The sequence below is a fragment of the Plecotus auritus genome, assembly GCF_963455305.1.
Source record: "Plecotus auritus genome assembly, chromosome: 1".
In the NCBI taxonomy this organism is placed as follows: Eukaryota; Metazoa; Chordata; class Mammalia; order Chiroptera; family Vespertilionidae; genus Plecotus; species Plecotus auritus.
In genome coordinates, this window is record NC_137770.1 from 94,322,144 (window position 1) to 94,337,039 (window position 14,896).

Below are 14,896 nucleotides of genomic sequence, written 5' to 3' on the forward strand. Positions count from 1 at the left end.
CTTAATTTTGGCCAGGAAGCTTCTCAGCACCCAGCCATCTACACTAGCAGAGCTGGCCTCACACTGAGCCCTCTGAGACCCTGAGACCCTTTCCTTTCTAGTTATTGCTGGTCTTCTACCCGTAAGTGCTGAATCCTGCTCCCATCAACCCAGCGCAATACTGAAGATCCCTGACCTTAGGAAATGCTTAGGGGCAAACTCCTAGGAAGACTGCCACCACCCATGAGGTCCTGAGCTGGTAACCACCTCAAAGAGATTTACACTGTCACACACTCCCTGCCAAGCCTCATTTCCCCCCAATCTCACCTCCCCATAATCTCACCTCTGCTTTTAGAAATCAACTTTTCCCTCTTCGGTCATTTTTTAATCCCCTGCTGCCAAAGTCCCATTGTGAATTATGACAAAGTCCCCTAAAGTGGAGTTAGTTTCCAGAAATAAAATCTGAGATTCCGGAGAGGGAGATGGTATTCTTCAGTTATGAGCCCTCTTCTGCGTAGTGCTTGCCTCTGTGGATAAGTACTTGGTCTCGGGTCTCTTTTTTTTTCCAGGCCTTGTGCAAAGACCTAGGAGGCAGGAGGCAGACAGTCAGGGACAGAGAGACCTGTTAGGGCATATTCTCCAACCTATGAATCAATATGGTCTAAATCTCAGAAAACCCAATCCCTAAAAATTTGCATGAAGGAATTTGCATGAGGCTGATATTCTCAGGCTAGTTTAGATTAAGTTGTTACTCTATAGGCTAGATGTCGAAGCTTAGAAGACCTTGATAAGCCTTTATCTGTCAGCAGGTTATGGGCCACCTCAAAGCCCCCATCGCTTAGAAATAATTAGCTGGCTCTCCCTCCTGAGCTAGCGATTTGATGATCTGTATGCTAAAACAGACTTCTACTAGGGAATAAAAGAAAAAAGAGAAGAGTGCCAGAAGGAAGCTAAGGTTTTTAAGGTAAATTTAGATTCCCTTAAAGGACAAGTGAAAAATCTCTGAAGATGCTCTAAAGCCAGGGAATCCATCGTTCTTTCGTGCCTGCAGCATTTTTGTGCCCCTATTTGCTTAGCCCTATTCTCTCCTTTACATTATATGTGGAAAATAATGCACATAATACTTAGCACTTCCTTTTGATAAAGAAAACGTTCCACATTACTGAGATTTTTTTTTTCCTAAAAGATGGAGGATAGCTTCCAGATGCATTTTTTTCTGACATGGACTTCCCTTCTTTAAGTATCGTCAGAGGGGAGGCTTTATCAAGGTCTTTGTGATGGGCTTGCTCATGAGAAGATATTAGTGGAGCACATCTAAGTGTTTGTCACTAACAGACAACTGAAAGGAGCATGTGGCAGGAAGAGAAATATACATTTGTCTAAGAAAAGTGGCTTGTTAACACTCCCACACTCAACTTGAACTCTTCGGACAGGGACTTAGAGCCTCATGCACATCAGCTTGTAGCAGAGAAGAAAAATAAAAGTCCAACAATGATTTCTTCAATGTGAGACTGATGAATAATGTTAATTTGGAGGTTCTTTTTTTTAAAATATATTTTATTGATTTTTTACAGAGAGGAAAGGAGAGGCATAGAGAGTTAGAAACATCGATGAGAGAGAAACATCAATCAGCTGCCTCTTGCACACTCCCCACCGGTTATGTGCCCGCAACCAAGGTACATGCCCTTGACCGGAATCGAACCTGGGACCCTTGAGTCTGCAGGCCGACACTCTATCCACTGAGTCAAACCAGTTAGGGCAATTTGGAGGTTCTTATTAAAAAACAAAAACAACAACAAAAAAAACAAACATGGTGGAATTTCAGCTCAGAAATCCTGTGCATTCTGCTTCACTGGGGCTGACATCTGGGCAGTGCTGTGTGAGGGGTTTAGAAAAATATGGGCTTTAGCATTTTTGTATAGCTCTTTATGATAAAGCAAGAACAATGAAAGGAAGCTCAGTGAGGATTGAGTTCTGATACAGAATTGAGCTCAGGGACGAAGAATCCCTCAGTTCAGAAATCGATTTTGAAGAATGTGTGTAGATCAGATTTAAGACCAGACTAAGATGAACCTTTAGAACACAGAGGCAGTTTTCGCCTGGTATCGGCCAAAACAAAAGCATTGCTCCAACTCAGCGATGACCCATAAAAATCCCATTGTTTAATTCTTGAAGTGTACTTTGCATTTATTAACTTGCAGCTGTACTCAAACTCCCAGCCCACCATGGAGTAAGGGCCATCCTATTGAGCATTCGGTCATAGGTTTCTCTAGTAAACTTATTGAAACCCTCGGTCTGATTGTCTGCTCTTTAGCCTGCACTTCGTATCTGAGGAAACGCTGCCTCAGCCAAAGGCCTTGCCAAGGCTACCGGAACCAGGACTGAAAGCAAATGTTTCCCAATTCAATGTTATTTCTACTCCACACTACTCCTTTCATTTTAAAGCTGCTATGTTATTTGTATAGTTTTAATGGCTCTTCACAAAATATGTGTATTTGGGCCTATACATTTACATTCAAAATCATTTTCTTTTTTTTTTTTTTTTTTTTTTTGTTCCACTTATTTATGCATTTATTGGTTGATACTTTTTTTATGTGCCCTGGTCAGGGATCAAATCCACAACCTTGACATATCAGGACAATGCTCTAACCAACTGAGCTACTAGTCCAAGCTGTGATCTTAATTTTTATTTATTTTTTTTAATACATTTTTTTTTCAAATTTTTATTAAGGTATTATATGTGAACATATCTTACCATTGCCCCCCCCCACCCCACTCCCATACCTGCCCTCACCCCCCAATGTTTTGCATCCGTTGGTTACTCTTATATGCATGCATACAAGTCCTTCAGTTGATCTCTTATTTCCCCCACCTCTCCCTAACCTTACCGCTGTAATTAGACACTCTGTTTGATGCTTTACTGCCTCTGTAACTATCTTTTGGTTCATCAGTTTATAATGTTTTTCATTATCCCTAAATGAGTGAGATCATGTGGTATTTTTCTTTCATTGACTGGCTTATTTCACTTAGCATAATGTTCTCTAATTCCATCCAGGTGTCTACAAATGGTAGTAATTCCTTCTTTTTTATGGCAGCATAGTATTCCATTGTGTAGATGTACCATAGTTTTCTGATCCAGTCATCTGCTGACGGGCACTTAGGCTGTTTCCAAATCTTAGCTATTGTAAATTGTGCTGCTATGAACATAGGGGTGCATATATCCTTTCTGATTGGTGTTTCTGGTTTCTTAGGATATATTCCTAGGAGTGGGATTACTGGGTCAAATGGGAGTTCCATTTTCAGTTTTTTGAGGAAATTCCATACTGTTCTCCACAGTGGCTGCACCAGTCTGCATTCCCACCAGCAGTGCACGAGGGTTCCTTTTTCTCCGCATTCTCGCCAACACTTGTCGTTTGTTGATTTGTTGATGATAGCCATTCTGACAGGTGTGAGATGGTATCGCATTGTCGTTTTGATTTGCATCTCTCGGATAATGAGTGACTTTGAGCATGTTTTCATGTGTCTCTTGGCCTTCCTTCTGTCTTCTTTCGAAAAGATTCTATTTAGGTCCATTGCCCATTTTTTTTATTGGATCATTTATCTTCCTTTTATTAAGTTGTATAAGCTGCCTGTAGATGTTGGAAATTAAACCTTTGTCAGTGATACCATTTGCAAATATGTTCTCCCATACAGTGGGGTTTCTTGTTGTTTTGTTGATGGTTTCTTTTGCTGTGCAAAAGCTTTTTATTTTGATGTAGTCCCATTTGTTTATTTTCTCTTTGGCTTCCATTGCCCTAGGGGCAGTATCACTGAAAAAGTTCTTTTGGCATATGTCTGAGATTTTGCTGCCTGTGGATTCCTCTAGTATTTTTATGGTTTCCCGTCTTATATTTAAGTCCTGTATCCATTTTGAGTTTATTTTTGTGTATGGTGTAAGTTGGTGATCTAGTTTCATTTTTTTGCATGTATCTGTCCAATTTTCCCAACACCATTTATTGAAGAGACTGTCTTGACTCCATTGTATGCTCATGCCTCCTTTGTCAAATATTAATTGCACATATTGGTTTGGGTCGATATCTGGATTCTCTATTCTATTCCATTGATCTATATGTCTGTTCTTGTGCCAGTACCAGGCTGTTTTGAGGACAGTGGCTTTGTAATACAGCTTGAAATCTGGTATTGAGATCCCTCCTACTTTATTCTTCTTTCTCAGGATTGCTGTGGCTATTCGGGGTCTTTTTTTATTCCAGATGAATTTTTGGAGAGTTCTTTCTAGGTCTGTGAAATATGCTGTTGGTATTTTAATGGGGAGTGCATTGAATCTATAGATTGCTTTGGGTAGTATGGACATTTTGATTCTACCAATCCATGAACATGGTATGTTCTTCCATCTGTTTACATCTTCCTCTATCTCTTTTTTCAGTGTCCTGTAGTTTTCCGCATATAGGTCTTTTACCTCCTTGGTTAGGTTTATTCCTAAGTATCTTAATTTTTTTGGTGCGATGGAAAATGGGATTGCTTTTTTAGTCTCTCTTTCTGTAAGTTCACTGTTGGTGTATAGAAATGCCATAGATTTCTTGGCGTTAATTGTGTATCCTGCTACATTGCCCAATTCATTTATTAAGTCTGTTAGTTTTTTGATAGAGTCTTTCGGGTTTTTTATGTACAATATCATGTCATCTGCAAATAAGGACAGCTTTACTTCTTCTTTTCCAATTTGGATGCCTTTTATTTCTTCTTCTTGTCTAATTGCAATGGCTAATACTTCCAGTACTATGTCAAACAGGAGTGGTGGAGTGGGCATCCTTGTCTTGTTCCTGTTCTTAGGGGAAATGGTTTTAGTTTTTGCCCATTGAGTATGATGTTAGCTGTGGGTTTATCATATATAGCTTTTATTATGTTGAGGTATGATCCTTCTATTCCCACCTTGTTGAGAGTTTTTATCAAGAAAGGGTGTTGGATTTTGTCAAATGCTTTTTCTGCATCAATTGATATGACTATGTGATTTTTATCTTTCAATTTGTTTATGTGATGTATCACATTTATTGATTTTCGGATGTTGAACCATCCTTGCATTCCTGGGATAAACCCTACTTGGTCATGGTGTATGATCTTTCTGATGTACTGCTGGATCCGATTTGCTAGAATTTTGTTGAGGATTTTGGCATCTACATTCATGAGGGATATTGGCCTGTAATTCTCTTTCATTGTGTTGTCTTTATCTGGTTTTGGTATTAGGGTGATGCTGGCTTCATAGAAGGAGCTTGGAAGTGTTCCTTCCTCTTGAATTTTTTGGAATAGTCTGAGGAGGATAGGTTTTAGTTCTTCCTTGAATGTTTGGTAGAACTCTCCTGTGAAGCCATCTGGCCCCGGGCTTTTGTTTGCCGGAAGCTCTTTGATGACTGCTTCAATTTCTTCCATAGTTACTGGCATATTGAGCTGTTTAGATTCTTCCTGATTGAGTTTTGGAAGGTTATATTTTTCTAGGAATATGTCCATTTCCTCCAGGTTGTCCAGTTTGTTGGAATAGAGTTGTTCGTAGTATTTTTTAACAATCCTTTGTATTTCGGCGGGATCTGTTGTTATTTCACCTCTTTCATTTCTGATTTTGTTTATTTGGGTCCTCTCTCTTTGCTTCTTGGTGAGCCTGGCTAGAGGTTCATCAATCTTGTTTATCCTTTCAAAGAACCAGCTCTTGGTTTTGTTGATCTTTTGTATTGTTTCTTTGGTCTCTATGTCGTTTATCTGAGCTCTGATCTTTATTATTTCCTTCCTTCTGCTTACACTGGGCTTTTCTTGTTGCTCTTTTTCTAACTCTTTGAGTTGTTGGGTTAGGTAATTTATTACCCCTGTTTCTTGTTTTTTGCAATAGGCTTGTAGAGCTATGAACTTCCCTCTCAAGACTGCTTTCGCTGTGTCCCATAGATTTTGGATTGTAGTGTTTTCATTGTCATTTGTTGTCATGATGTTTTTTATTTCTTCTTTGATCTCTCTGGTAACCCAGTCATGGTTTAATAGCATGCTGTTTAGTCTCCATGTGTTTGATTTCTTTGGGTTGTTTTTATTGTAGTTGATTTCCAGTTTTATGCCACTGTGGTCTGAGAAGATGCTTGATATGATTTCTATCTTCTTGAATTTGAAGAGACTTTGCCTATGTCCCAACATATGGTCTATCTTTGAAAATGACCCATGTGCACTTGAGAAGAATGTATATTCTGTGGCTTTGGGGTGAAATGTTCTGAAGATGTCAATTAATTCCATCTGGTCTAGTGAGTCATTTAGGATTGATGTTTCTTTGCTGATTTTTTGTTTAGAGGATTTGTCCAATGGTGATAGTGGGGTATTAAAGTCTCCTACTATGATTGTATTGCTGTCAATCTCTCCCTTGATATCCTCCAGGAGTTTTTTTATGTATTTGGGTGCTCCTGTATTGGGTGCATATATGTTTACCAGAGTTATTTCTTCTTGTTGGATTGCTCCCTTTAGTATTATGAAGTGGCCTTCCTTATCTCTTGTTATGTCCTTCAGTTTGAGATCTAATTTGTCAGATATAAGTATTGCTACCCCAGCTTTTTTTTCAGTTCCATTTGCCTGGAAAACCTTTTTCCATCCCTTCACCCTCAGTCTGTGTGCGTCTTTTTTTCTGAGGTGGGTTTCTTGTAGACAGCAGATAAATGGGTCATGTTTTCTTATCCAATCCATTACCCTATGTCTTTTGATTGGGGCATTTAATCCGTTTACATTTAAAGTTATTATTGATAGGTACTTATTTGTCTCCATTCTTATTCTTTACACCTGTGTTCCTTCTTCGCTTCCTATTTCTTTTTTTTTTTTTTTACAGCAGACCCTTTAGCATTTCTTGCATTGCTGGTTTGGTGGTAATAAATTCCCTTAGTCCTTTTTTGTCTGTGAAGCTCCTGATTTCACCTTCAATTTTGATTGACAGCCTTGCTGGGTACAGTATTCTTGGATTCAGACCCTTCCTTTGCATGACTTTGTATATTTCATTCCATTCCCTTCTGGCCTGATGAGTTTCTGTTGAGAAATCAGTTGCTAGTCTGATGGGGGTTCCTTTGTATGTAACTTTCTGTCTCTCTCTGGCCGCTTTTAAGATTCTTACTTTGTCGTTGGTGTTTGCCAATTTAATTATAATGTGCCTTGGCGTCGGTCTTTTGGGGTTCATTTTGCTTGGGACTCTGTGAGCTTCTTGGATTTGTGTGGGTTTTTTCTTCTCTATATCAGGGAAATTTTCTGTCATTATTTCTTCAAATAGGTTTTCTATTCCTTGCTCAGCTTCCTTTCCTTCTGGAACCCCTATTATGCGGATGTTGTTTTGTTTCGTGTTGTCCCAAAGTTCCCTTAGGCTCTCCTCCTGCCTTTTAATTTTATTTTTCTAGAAATTGCTCTACTTGGGTATTTTTTCCCATCTTGTCTTCTAGCTCACTGATGTGGTCCTCTGCTTCTCTAGTCTACTCTTGATGCTTTCTATTGAGTTCTTTACAGCAGCGATGTCATTTTTCATTTCTTCTTGGTTCTTCTTCATTTCCTCTTGGTTCTTGCTCATATTGTCGAATTTGTCTTCCATTCTTTTCAGCCACCTTATGTCCATATTTCTGAATTCTTTTTCTGGAAGGTTGCTTGCTTCCATTTCGTTTACTTCCTTTTCTGGTGATGCCTGCTTTTCTTTCATATGCGGGCTGTGTCTTTGTCTCCCCATGGTCTCTCTTCTCTGGGTGTCTGGTTATGTAGTTCTCTCTCTCCTTTCCGTGGTGGAGTGTAGAGCTCCTCTGAACCCGTGTGTTTGCGCCAATTGGGGAGCGTTGTTCTGGGGCTCGCAGCTGTTCCGTGGGTGCCGCAGTTGTGGATTCTCAGGCTTCCGATAAGCTCCACTTTCTGGTTCCAGATGGCGGCGACTCCGCTGTCCAAGCCCGCAGCTCCGGGAGGGGACCCAGCCGCAGTGGGAGCTGCCAGGTCAGGGGAACCCCGTCTAGCAGTCTCCCACCTTCTTCTGGAGTTCAGCTGTCCCGCAACTTGCCAACAAACACTCCTAGTGCGACCCTCAGCTGTTCTTTCTTTCTGCTCCGGGACAAGGCTCGGAACACGTCTGTCTATTCCGCCGCCATTTTTCTCCCCCCTTTTTTCCAAAATCATTTTCCATTCACTCACTTAACTTGATAAATAAGCCATCCCATTCTTTTGGATGTTACCACTGGGACTGGCAACAAGCTTGGCATTTATATAAGAATGGAATTGTAGGTGGAGAAAAGGGGACTTTAGAGCTTTGAGAAATTTTTATATTTTTTACAAAAGTAATTATTATAGAGCAAGAGAACCTTAACCTAGAGGAAAACGTAAGTTGCCTTAGGCTTCAGGTACTTACAGTACAGTAGGGGGAAATGCCTTTAGTATTCTCTCATCTGTTTTCTTCATTAGTAATTCCACTGAATTTCCTGGTTTTAACTATCACCTCCATAAAAAAAAGAATCTAAATTGTACCTTCAACTATCATTTCTTAAGTATGCAGCTCCTTTTTCCAACTATCCCCTGGACACGTTGGCTAGGACCCCCTCACCCCACCCCACCCCAGGCTCAAATACACAAGGTCCACAGGGAAATCTTTGTCTCCACACTGCTCATACCCACACACTGGTAGTTCCTGTATTACCAATTACCATGCAGCCTATCATCATCATCATCATCATCATCATCATCATCATCATCATCCTCCTCCTCCTTACCCTATGAGACAGGCTCAAAATCATGGTGCTAGCTCTTCTCAGCAGCTCCCATTGCCAGTCTCTACTGCTTTACCTGTACCTGCCATTTGGGTCCATCCCTGTCTCGTCACCTGTTGACACCTACTGCTCCTGTGACAATAGGTTCCCTTTTATATTCGTTTGTTCTCGCTCTTCTCTCAATCTGAAAAACCCTTTCACCATTCCATGACCATATCTTATGGCAACAATGTACTCAAATTCCAGTTTCACATATCCTTCCTGATCTATTCAGTCAAAAGTATTTCTAGCTACCCTGAATTTCCAAAGACCTTATCCTTTACCTTTCTTATGGAGCATAGTTGTTACTTAATAAAAGTAGTACTTGTTGAGCATATACTGTCTATCAGGCATATATATATATACATAAGCACTTTATATACATTTTCATTGAATCCTCTCAGCAGCCCTATAAGACCTAGAGGTCCCTGTTTAATTGTTTTTGGGTACAGCTTGAACATGGGGACTTTTAAGACTCCCTGGTATTCCACTGTGTGGCAGATTGAGAAGCAGTGGTGTAACTCCAAACCCATAAGCCACCTATTCTCCAGTAGGATGTATCACATTTGGAGCTTTCAAAACAAATGCTGGACTCCAGCCCAGTCCTAAGAAACTTGAATCCCTGGGGGATAGAACTTGGGAATCCACGTGTTAGCAAAGCTTCACCTATGATTCTGCCACATAACCAGGATGGAGAACTACTCTCTCGCTCAGTCACTGTGTCATCTCCCAATGTTACTACGCTACAGGTGATTACATATGTCTACTCCCACTTTGCAGTCCATCAACTCTTTGAGGAAATGTTTACATTTCATTCATCTTGATCTATTCCCTGGCACATAGCAAGGTTCCCTTGTACATAATATGTTTTAGAAACTTAAAAATAAAATAAAATGCCCTTTGCTGGTCTTATTAAGAAAACAATGAACACCTTTACGGAATACTTATCCTCTCCATGGGACTAGGTTTAATCTCTACTACGCCAGCCTAGGAATGAAGCAAGTCATTGCAGTGCCCTGCGGTGTCAGAGGCAGGGCTGGAACCCAGACTCCCTCCTCTGCATCTCCTTCCTTAAAAGCACCTGCCAAGTGAAACAACAATCTACGTGTTTGGATAGGTGCTGTTTCACATGTGCTACAATTTGAACATAACCTGTCACATGGCGGGGGGGGGGGGGGGGGGGTGCGGAAACTGTTGGCATCATGAAATGGATTCGGAAAAACATATCAATTTAAAACCAAAAAGTTAATTATGTGACCTAACATACTCATTCCCACCCTCCCTCACCCCCAGATGCGCATATGAACAAACACACCCTCTGATTGTTCTTTGACATTTCTTGACAACTATTTAATTACTACATTAGTAAGTTTCTTCGTTTTCTTTTTCTTCTTCTTAGTTTGTGCTATTTCTCAGACTTTTCAAATTACCTGAGCTTCTGGTTATAAGTGAAGTCTATTTAAAGGTTTATACACAGATTACTGAAGGCAGTAAATTGTCATAATGTTCCAATCAATATGAATATGCACATAAAATGTATACAGGGATAAATGGGAAATGACACACAAGACATACAAACCTGGATTTAGGCTCTTTTTTGCCATTTCCAAGTCAGATAACTCTACACGGGGGATGAACTTTCCAGAATCTCTTTCCTCACCTAAAAAAATGGAAGGGAAAAGGACCTAAAATAGACCCTCCAAAATTTTCTTCCAAATATTACTATTTTAAAGGGTCATAAACTTTCATAATTCATTACCAGGCTTTTGTTCAAGATTAAATTAATAATTGCTTCTTATCCTTATTATCCAGTTGATATTTTTAAAGGCCAAGAGAGTCATAGTGATATTTGCAGATTTCTTTACAATTTAGAGAGTGATACCCTCCATTATCTCCTTTTGTTTTTATAACATAACTGCAGAATAGTTATTATGCCCATTTCACAGAAAATGAAATTGAGATGCAGAGAGTTGACTTGCCCAGGGTAATGAAATGAGCAAATGGCAAATCTAGACCCTATTGGACCCAACTGTGATCCCCAGCGATACCTCCGCAGCCATCGGCAAAGCTGGAGATGGAGGCCCGGGAGATCTGACATGCAGACAGCTCAGCCCAGTGGCCTGTCTGTCTCCCCAAAATGTTTTCTAGCCCAGTCACCGATAAATCACTTTCAAATAGAACACCAAGCAGGGATTTATTTAGCATATCATTTCTGGGTGTGTGTTTTCCTGAGCGTTTATAGATCTGTGTTTTTCCAAGAAGCTGCGTGTTCCTGAGAGTGCAAGACAGATAATGATAAAGGAGCATCTATATAAGCCTGGCTAGGAGGAGGACCAGGAACTGTTGACACTCCTCCTGTGAAGTTAATCCCATTCTTTTAGCTATTTCTTTATTAGTTCATGAGGTCTTGCCAAAAAAAAAAAATGTGTCTGTGATGGAGTGTTAGCATCCTTGACTCTAGGTACATTTTCAAGTATTCATAAAGTAGCTCGTCTGACCAAAGCTTAAAGCAAAGATGCATTAAGTATGAATTTAGTTAACTTCAAATATGGGTGGTCGAAAAACTGCTCCTAAAATAACCTAAATAATCCTCCTCATTGGCGTTTCCAGATGGACAGCTCGGGGCACAACGTGAAGGGGGACAGGGAAGAGGGAGGATGCAGAACAGCCAGGACTCGCAGGGCAGCCGGAAGCTTTGATCCTGCCCCCTGACTGACAGCAGTGTGGCTGGCTTTGGGAAGCTGAATAACTTAAGGGAAACAAAAACAAAATGAGAAAGGAATTACCAGTCAAGCCCCTGGGAAGGAGAGCAGACGCTAGATCTTAGTGCTCCTGGGAGTCCAGAAACCGCTTCCCACCTCAGTTCCTTATGGCAAAGACGGAAAAGGAAAATCTCAAAAGGGATGCACTTGGAAAGGCAAACCGCCTGTGAAGCTTGGTTAGCCACTACCCTGAGCTCCGGCTCCAGTGCATCGCAGCAATGGCCTCCACGACCTGCTGCACACTGCAGCAAAGTCCTAGGGACACAGCTAGAACACACACACACACACACACACACACACACACACACACAGAGTCTTCACCCCGCCCCACCCCCCCCACACACACACACCCAGCTCCCATCATTCCAAAGCACAGCCACATAAGTCCTTTCCACTTTCCATCCTTTCATGATTTTGTTTCCCCAAAACATCATTTAATGAAGTTAACATTTTGGCTCTTCTACAATACAGTTTAGATGCAAAGGAACTTTTTCAAGAGATGCCTTTTGTTTGGTTCTAGGGGCCTGGGCTACCGAGTGCATATTTGGGCTAACAAACTGAAAATCATAGCCCAATATTCTCCTTCCTGTTTCTGCATAAGTGACCAAAAGGAGCCCCCTAAATGGTGGGAGTCTTCCTAACCCTTCCTCAGGAGGAGGTCAAGAAATAAGGAAGGGAAGAAGGGCCAAATCTTCCGACCTTCAACCTTATGGGCACGGCAGTAAATCACAGTATTACTGGTTATTCAGTATTGCCTATGAATTTCTGTGCTCAAAAGCGTGCATTCATGTCATCCCCACTGAGTCTTTTATTCATGGAGTCTTTGGCCTTTTGCAATATCAACCCCAAATGAAGGAAAGCTCTGAGCCACACTTCTGAAAGGAGTTGGCCATGTAATCCCACTCGGTGTGGATTTGGAGAGAAACAGACATCATCCATTAACAAGGGCTGATCGTACAAATGTTTCCTTCGAAGCTCAGTGCTCAACTTTCTGGTCATTTTAGCTGGTTGACGAACTTCCTCTAAATGTAAGTAAGTAAGTAAGTAAGTAAGTAAGTAAGTAAATAAATAAATAAATAAATAAATAAATAAATAAATAAAAGAGCCTGAAAAATAGCAACAGCATAGCATCTTAATCCCTCAGAGTATAATATTTCTCTATTGTCACCTGCCTTGAGGACACGGAGACTCTTCGACAGCCATTATGATTACAGAAGGTAAAAGCTGATATTGGCTGTGCCAGATGTAATTTCGCATTTCTCAGTAGAAACACTGTTACATCCCAGATGTAAATGTGACTGTGTCCTGTACTTACTGCTCTGTTACAGGTGATCCACATAACAGGCCGGCTACGACTGCGGGTGTCACTGTCCCACGGGAGGACCATCCCCAGCCAGATCATGGGTCTCGTGGTCGTGGCGCATGCCTTGCCTCCCCCTACAATCAATGAAGTCAGAATCGACTGCCATATGTTCGTCACTCGAGTAAATATGGACCTCAATATCATTTACTGTGAAAATAGGTACTTGGTTTTTGTTTCCGTTTGCCCTGCTGTATGTTGTGCATTGGTGAGGGTTGGTGTTTTCAGCAGGCTGCAGGATTTTACTCTCCCAATGAGGCTCATTATAAATCCTGATCTTATTTTTAATGGATGCTTGGACTGATACCAAACATGTTTTTTATTTAAAATGTGCATTGCTGCCCTGATTTGCATTGGGGATAACAATGGAATGAATTGGGATACCCAGACATCTTTGTGCTATAATTAAGGCCCATTTTGCCCAAAAATCCAAGGAGAGAGCAAGACTGAGACATTATTGGGAAAATGATGCAGTAAAGGGTGATCAGGAGTGATGCCTCAGCCAGACTCTCTTCCTGACTCATGATGGTCAGTGTTCACACATGCAGGCATTAAGCACGTTGCCTTCATCGGCTCAGGCTGAAGCTGCTATAACAAATCACCATAGACTGGTGGCCTAAACAACAGACAGGTATTTCTCACAGTTCTGGAGGCTGGGAAGTCCAAGGTCAAAGTGTAGGCTGGTTAGATTCCTGGTGAGAGCCCTATTCCTGGCTTACAGACGGCTGCCTTCTGCTGTCCTCACGCAGGGAGACAGAGAGCTGTGGGCTCTTCTCTATATAAGGACTCAAATTCCATCACAGGGGCTCTATCCCCATGAACTCATCTAATACCATCACAGTGAGGGTAAGGGCTGTAATATATGAATTTGGGGGGAGACACATTTAGTCCACAGTACATATACGGAACCAATGAGAATCAGAGCCCCCTAGACCAGTGGTCGGCAAACTCATTAGTCAACAGAGCCAAATATCAACAATACAACGATGGAAATTTCTTTTGAGAGCCAAATTTTTTAAACTTAAACTTCTTCTAATGCCACTTCTTCAAAATAGACTCACCCAGGCCGTGGTATTTTGTGGAAGAGCCACACTCAAGGGGCCAAAGAGCCGCATGTGGCTTGCAAGCCGCAGTTTGCCGACCACGGCCCTAGAGGAAAAAAGGACCAAAAGCTTGATCCTGATATAGGTCATCACACTGGTCTGGGCTTTCTACACATATATTAAATAAAATTTGTAATTCTCACTTTCATAAACTAAAAAATAGGATGACTCATTGTGTAAATGACTTGCCAGTCCTTCCTCAGGATTGAGCTTTTATAAAAGGATTTTTTGGCCTTTGGTTAAAAGTTCACTTTTTCCATTAAGCACAAAGCGAGGGACAAGGAAATGGGACAATGCCCCTTCAGACCTTTCACCTAGAAGTCACCAGCCCTCAGACTAATTTAAAGAAGAGAAGTTGATGGGATATGGAGAGCAGGGAAAGGAGCAGTGCAGGGGCTGCTGAGGGAGCAGTGGTATGCTGTCCCTCCCCAGTGCTATGGGAAGAATTACAGAGTCAGTTTTGAGAAGATGCTTTTGTGGCTCAGTGTTGTCAGCCATGGATACAGTATATGCTCACTGAGCCTGTGAGTGCCTATGGAGGAAAAATGAAAAAGCAGAATGGCCCTCACCGGTTTGGCTCAGTGGATAGAGCGTCGGCCTGCAGACTGAAGGGTCCCAGGTTCGATTCCGGTCAAGGGCATGTACCTTGGTTGTGGGCACATCCCCAGTGGGAGGTGTGCAGGAGGCAGCTGATCAATGTTTCTCTCTCATCGATGTATCTAACTCTCTATCCCTCTCCCTTCCTCTCTGTAAAAAATCAATAAAATATTTTTTAAAAAAAGAAAAAGCAGAATGGCCAAATGGCTTGGTAATTGACCTCTTCATGGCCAAGCCAAGAGGCAAGCAGACAGCATTGCATTCAGTCCATTGGGAAGTGAAAGGTGTTACAGCTGAGTTAGAAATGCCTACCATTTCCAG

General features: G+C 41.3%; 1 protein-coding gene across 17 annotated transcripts in view; it reads left to right on the forward strand.

Moving 5' to 3' along the window:
* NPAS3 (neuronal PAS domain protein 3) overlaps positions 1–14,896 on the forward strand; it is a 914,130-nt gene that overhangs the window by 870,127 nt on the left and 29,107 nt on the right. For all 17 annotated transcript variants that reach the window (XM_080673292.1, XM_080673302.1, XM_080673301.1 and 14 more), the window contains one exon: positions 12,844–13,037. In XM_080673292.1, coding sequence (XP_080529418.1) covers positions 12,844–13,037 — 194 coding nt within the window. The remainder of the gene's footprint in view (positions 1–12,843; positions 13,038–14,896) is intronic.